The sequence below is a fragment of the Penaeus chinensis genome, chromosome 25 (assembly GCF_019202785.1).
Source record: "Penaeus chinensis breed Huanghai No. 1 chromosome 25, ASM1920278v2, whole genome shotgun sequence".
Classification (NCBI taxonomy): Eukaryota; Metazoa; Arthropoda; class Malacostraca; order Decapoda; family Penaeidae; genus Penaeus; species Penaeus chinensis.
This window is the reverse complement of record NC_061843.1, coordinates 18,287,061-18,294,560: the sequence shown is the minus strand read 5'-3', so window position 1 is coordinate 18,294,560 and position 7,500 is coordinate 18,287,061. Positions and strand designations below refer to the sequence as shown.

The window sequence follows — 7,500 nt, the reverse complement described above, 5'->3', positions numbered from 1 at the left end:
AGACATAAATGTTATTGATAATCATTATTTTTTTCTTTTATTGATATAACAAAGTTCAAGGCTCGAATTTTCCTTGTTCGGATCCTCGGGAAGTCCCCCCCCCCCCCTGAGTCTTTTTTCCCCTCTCCCCCCATCTCTCTCTTCATCTGTCTGTATATATATATATATATATATATATATATATATATATATATATATATACAGACAGATGTATATATCAGTCTGTATGTGTGTGTGTGTGTGTGTGTGTGTGTGTGTGTGTGTGTATTTGTGTGGGTGTGTATTCATTTATAGATATATGTATATGTATATGTGCATTTATATGTATACATATATTTATATATATACATATACATATATATATATATATATATATATATATATATATATGCATGTATATGCAAATATATATATATATGTATATAAATCTATATGTATAGAGATAGACAGATAGATAGATGTATAAATGTATGTATGTATGTATCTATTTATCTATTGATATATCTATATATATATGTATATTTACATATATACATATACATATACACATACATATATATATGTGCGTGTTTTTGTGTACACACGCACACACACACACACACACACACACACACACACACACACACACACACACACACACACACACACATATATATATATATATATTATATTATATACATGCATATTATTATATATATATTATTATATTTGTATATATGTGTGTGAATATATATATATATATATATATATATATATATAGTTATATATAGTTATATATAGTTACATATAGTTATATATAGTTATATATAGTTATATATATATATATATATATATATGTATATCTACTGTATATGCATATATATATATATATATATATATATATATATATATATTTATATATATTTGAATGTGTATATACATACATATATACATATATGCATATATATACATATATACATATACATATGTATACATATGTAAATATATATATATATATATATATATATATATATATCTTTATATGTATGTATACGTATATTTATGTATACCTGCATGTTTATGTATATTTATCCATAAAGACATAAATATATTTATATATAAATATATATAAATATATACATATATGTATATATATTAATACATATATATAATATGCACACACACACACACACACACACACACACACACACACACACACACACACACACACACACACACACATACACATTTATATGTATATATATATATATATATATATATATATATATATATATTTATATATATTTGTATGTGTGTGTGTGTATGCGTGTGTATGTATATATATACATATATATATATATATATATATATATATATATATATATATATATATATATAAGTATATATTTATATATATATATATATTTATATATACATATATCTGTATATGAATATATACATATACATACACATACTATACATATAAACCTATACATAAATATATGTATATATATATATATTCATATCTTTATATGTATATATAAACATGTATATCCGTACATGTATATGTATATACATGTATATATAAACACATAAATATATGTATATACAAATATTTATATACATTTGTGTATATTTATACATATGTATATGATATATATACATATATATATATATATATATATATATATATATATATATAATCATAGTGCATATATTTATATTCATATATACATACACACATCTCTATATATGAGGGTATTATATGTATATGTATATATATATCTATATCTATCTATCTATCTATATATATATATATATAATGCATTTGTTTGTGTATAGACACACTCACGTATATAGAGAGAGAGATAGATGTAAATTGTATATTCATAATCACATGTCCCCTTTTCCTTCCCATGCCAATGAAAACCGTTGTCCTCCTCTTCCGCAGCCTTCCAGCCCTGCTCCTCCGAGGGCGAGATGGCGCTCCAAGCTGGAGAGACCATCTTCATCACGTCTCCGAACTATCCCGAGCCGTATCCCAGCAATTACCAGTGCGGCTGGTTTATAAAGGTGAGGAAAGGGAGGTTTCCGTTTGAAGAAAGGAATTAGGTACAGTACTTACATGTTAAGGTTTGCTGTGGGTAATGGCGTTGATCTAGATGGTTTTTTTTTTTTTTTTTTTTTTTTTTTTTTTTTTTTTTTTTTTTTTTTTTTTTTTTTATGCTTATCTATGTTTTCTTTTCTTTTTTATTCAGAGTGCAGACCCGAACGATCAGCTGTATTTGGATTGCACTCACTTCAGACTCCAAGGGAAATCGAAAAATGGCTGCCTCGACTACTTGTCTGTTAATGGCGATGAGTGAGTCCATATTCTTTCCGGATTTCCTTTATTTCTAGTTCTTTTATTTCAAGACTTTTGTTTAATCCACTTGTCTGTTAACGGCGACAAGTCTGTACATTTTCACTCAGGACTTCCTTGATATCCAAATGCTGTTATTTTTGGCCTTTTTGTATTAGCTAATTACGGGTCAACTGCAACCAATTAATATATTTTTCTTTAGAATTTCCTTGGTTTCAAGTTTTTTTCTTTACTGGACATATATACATATATATATATATATATATATATATATATATGTGTGTATATTCGTCTCTTAAGGACGCCCAGCGGATACATCTACATTTTCCTTCCAAGTTAACTGGATTTTTAATTTCTGGATATTTTCTCGATGATCACTGACTTTTCTGACAGACCAGCCCTTCTGCTCCAGGTACTGCGGCCGGCAGAAGCCTTCAGGGTCGGCCAGCGAGTTGATTCTTGAGTTCAAGTCCAACAGGAGGAGGGAAAGGGACGGCTTCAACTGCACCATCTCCACATTCAGCGCCGCCCAAGGGACCGGTGAGTGAGGCCTCGGGATTCTAAGCCGATTCTTGTCAGTAGAGCGGACGTGTTTTCGGTCATAGTTTGAAAATACAGTTAGGAAATATATCAACGTATTCATAGGTATATGCATAGGTATATACTTACCAGCATGCATAAACGCGCGAGCACACACACACACACACACTATATATATATATATATATATATATATATATATATATATATATATATATAATCTATACCCCTCGGTCTATCAATGTCTGCCTATCTATCTATCTATGTAAAGCTAAACGCGACCGTTCTGTTGAGAAGAAATGCAAGAGAAAGCAGCGTTCGAGTAAACTGTTTGAAAATCGGTCCCCTCCTCCCCCGCTCACCACCATGCGTGATGATAACAAATTATATATACATCACGCAGATATAGCACAAATGTTACATTGGCAATATTATTTCATATCACAAACGTTTACTCATAATCTTGTCTACTCCTATTTTTTTTCAGCTAGTAGTTCTTTTAGCAAATGTGCAATTATGTGAAGTCGTTTTCCACGCGATCAACTGACCATGCGCGATCATGAAAACTTACCAATAATGCCCGTCCTCTGATCTCACTTCAGTAGTGATATTCTCGGAAGGTGAAAGGTCCTGTCACTTCACTTACGACTGCTATCTTTAAAGAAGAGTGATCTAGGGAGTTCGTAATCTTTATATAATATGACACTGAGGTATCTCCCTCCTAAGTGGTAACCAACTTACTGACATGAATTACTTGTTAACAACACTGTGCTCTTTCAAAAGGTGTCAGCCCTGGTTAAGTCAGAAACCTGTTGGATGGAAGTCCCATTCCTTTCAAATGTATTAATGCATCTTTAAGCAATCAGTGTCTCCCTTTGAAAAACTACAAAGTATAGGAATTACCTTCAGTTTGGAGATGGAAATCTAATATACAAATTGCTTTCATATTTACAAATAGTTTATTTCAACAAAGTGCTTACACATTGAATATTATAGTTCAATATCTTAGCCAAGTGTTGACTGCTGTCTTGAAATAAAGGTTGGGTATGTGCACTCTATGTCTATGTCGCTGAATGTTTGGGGGGGGGGGGACATTTCACCTGGTGAGACCAGGTTTGGGCCACACTGGTACCATGATGAGATAGTGACACTTTAGGTGACAAATTGGAGTCATGTGAGGTGCATGTGGCCATTGAAGCTGGTATAAAACAGTCCCAAGATATTTTGTTTCTGTTGTTGCAGATTGGTAGTTATTTAGTTTCCGTTTCCAGTTTCTGTTGCTTCTATAGATTCCTTAACGTAGATGTGAAGTAAGTGGTTCTGGATAATCCCAATATGGTAATGGCAAGCGTCTGTGTCAGGATAAACTCGGGATTTACTGAGTGGTGTTGAGCAATATCTTGGTGGTGATTATAGTTTTTGGGTCAACCCTTCACTATCACGATTATTAGTTCCCCAGTCTTTGTTCTGTAGTCTCAAATCGTGAACATAGTTTTATTGTTACTTTGATTTTTGGAGAGAGTTTCCTTGATAATAATTAATTAGATTATAATGTTGTCAAGCTGAGAATCATTGGAGGTGACCCCACGGAGATGGATGCGGAAGCTGTTGAGGGATGGGCCGAAGTGAAGCATGTAGTAGCGTTAGTGTATTGCTCACATTCATTCTATTGTATGAAACATAGAATCCAGTATTGAAGCACACTCATATTCAGAGACACCTCTGATGCCTTAAACGGAGAGTCTGACCGGCAACCCGCGTCCGTCAGCCAATCACCGCCGGGCTGTCTAGACGGTGATTGTCTGACGGGCACACAAAGCCAGTCCGGCTCTCCGTTTAAGGTGTTTGAAGTGTCTCTTGAGAGTGCTTCAACGCTGGATTCTATGTTTCAGACAGTAGACCGTTTACTTCTTGTTCAAACTGTTAGTTGAGTCAGCAAAGGATTTCCAGTGACAAGTTTCCATTGGTTTAACAAGAGCTGAACCGTAGTTATCACAACAGTTTGCTTGGCTGTGGCCGTTTTTGTAGTAGGAACAAGCTTACAGCTTTCATTTTCCTCCTTTAGATGAGCTTTCCCTTTATAGAGCTTCTTGGGCGTAGACGCCCAAATAGGAAATTGGTGGGTTTTAGAGGATTAGAATATGGCTGAGATGAAGCTTAGTGGGCAAATGTCATTGTAGTAACAGTTGTTTCATAGTATAAGGCCTTCCAGTTATGAAGTCCTGGTTTTGCTTGTGGCAGGGCAATGAATCCGTTAATTTGGTCCAGAAAGGACAATGGGTCCCAATGCAAAGGTTTCTACATTGCCAGCATTACAACGTTATTGTAATGTAGAGAAGATGACATGCTCGGGTATTAGTGAGTGGAAGTAGGCTCATTGGAGATCAGCTGTATTACAAATAATAGGGAATTTTTCCTGTTTCTCTGCCCCACATGCCAGGCTCCGCCAGAGTGAGAGTATCACTACCAAACGTGATAGGCAAAATAAATTATTGTACTCTACAAATCGTGCAAAGTTCTCATTCTTTTACATAAGCAATATGATACACAGCAATATAAACTAAACATAATAATATACACTTCACATGGTGTAACATACCACACAAAAGGCAATGTATACAATACGATCACATAATCATCATAATATACATATGGTAATACTGTCATGGCAACTCGTACATAATAGCATCAAAACATGGATCATTAGTACATTTATCGTTATCACAACTTACTGCATTATCATAATTTACTTCATTGTCACTACCCACAAAACTGAGCTGCATTCTCCCCTTAAGTCCTCCAACTGCTGTGCCACACATACGAGAAAGTGGGAAAGATTAGGAGAAAAAAATAATAACGGAAAGAAAATCAGACTGAAGACTTCTGGGAGTGTGATGGGAGCCGGTGTGGAGGCGGCTGGGTTCGTTGTGGAAGTTTAGTACATGTAAAAGTATAATTTTCCTTGAATCTGTTATAAGTCTTAACATAATCTCTCTCATCTCTCTCTCTTCCTTTGACTCTATGTCTTTGTGTGTGTGTGTGTGTGTGTGTGTGTGTGTGTGTGTGTGTGTGTGTGTGTGTGTGTGTGTGTATGTGCGCGTTCTTGTTCATGTGCGTATACTCCTACACTTGCGTATGCATGTGTTTTCGAGTATCTCATTCTGCCCCCTCCCTCCCCTCTCCCCCCCAATGTCCCTTTGATAATCCACATTCATTTTCCTTCCTCTTATCTTCAATGAAATCGTCGAACAGGAGGTCAAGATTGCACCGAGATGATTGAGCCTGCTCTCGTGGGTCTCGGAGAAGCAGTCCCCTTTAGCTCCCCAAACTATGCAGCTAACCCCAATGTTTCCAGATTCTGCTGGAAATTTGAAGTGAGTACTTGGTTATTTAAAGGTAATTATGAAAATTTGAGAAAGGTGAGAAGGCGAAGTTTCAAAGTAATGGAAGATACAATCAAGAAAAAAGACTAAAGAAAAAGTGAGTAAATTATATTAATGGAATGCTGTACAAGAATAACGATCATTTTAAACAGTATAATGGACAATTTGGCATATGATCAGCATGTAAAAGTAGTCCGCACTAAGTGACAGGGCTTTTTGTATTACGACAGCAAGCTACAACCGGTATGCAGCTTAGCCTCAGCTGCACGCACTTCCAGCTCCGAAGTCCAAACAAAAGGAACAGGTGCCGAGACGCTTTTATTGTCAAGGGTCATGGAAAGTAAGTACCAAACTTTTCCTTATGTGTTTCTTCAGTTGTTACTTTGCCTTTAGTCTCTCTCTCTCTTCTAATTGCTCGCTGTCTCCATTCTGTTCTTTTCTACTAATATTCTGCAGCTCGCCATTCTAGTGATTGTTGTATTACCTTGTTTATGGCAAGTAAATGTAAATATACACCACTGTACAGTCACATATAATTTTTCACAGAAGAGCACAATATTCCTTCGTATTTCAAGGAAAATCTGGCAACTCATCCTGCGTTCTGGAACCTTCCGATTCACAAAGTTGCTTTTGGGGGGAAAAAATATGTTTTGAAGGCAGCAAATACAAAAGAAACACAGTATAAAATATATATGAATTTTATAAATCCAGACATGAAAGCACAAAAATTAAAAGTGAGATGATTAGAGAAGAGAAGCGATTTGGCGAATCAGAGTTCTCCAGGTGCAGGGTGAGTTGACAGTTTTTCCTTTCCATAATATTCTATACTGAAGACGAGATTCTAACTGTCGAGATCAGTAACATCATATCCCTATAGTTTCTTGTTAATATAGCCACGAGGAACAAAAGTATCAGAAACAGGCCATCTCATTGCGTTACAAATTATGAGATTATTGTCCATGCACGCATTAACATTTATATATATATATATATATATATATATATATATATATATATATATATATATATATACACACACATATATATATATATATATATATATATACATATATATACATATATACATATATATATATATATATATATATATATATATATATCATACATATATATCCTTCCTTTTATTTTTTCCTTTCACAAAAGTTTAATCTATTAAATTTATCTTTTATTTATTCATTTTTCTTCATTTTTCTATGTATACATCAGTTATTCAAT

At 33.8% G+C, this 7,500-nt stretch overlaps 1 protein-coding gene across 1 annotated transcript in view; it reads left to right on the top strand.

Moving 5' to 3' along the window:
• LOC125038646 overlaps nt 1–7,500 on the top strand; it is a 38,775-nt gene that overhangs the window by 2,394 nt on the left and 28,881 nt on the right. Inside the window, exons 3-7 of the mRNA XM_047632188.1 lie at nt 1,931–2,052; nt 2,238–2,341; nt 2,754–2,881; nt 6,134–6,255; nt 6,495–6,604. Coding sequence (XP_047488144.1) covers nt 1,931–2,052; nt 2,238–2,341; nt 2,754–2,881; nt 6,134–6,255; nt 6,495–6,604 — 586 coding nt within the window. The remainder of the gene's footprint in view (nt 1–1,930; nt 2,053–2,237; nt 2,342–2,753; nt 2,882–6,133; nt 6,256–6,494; nt 6,605–7,500) is intronic.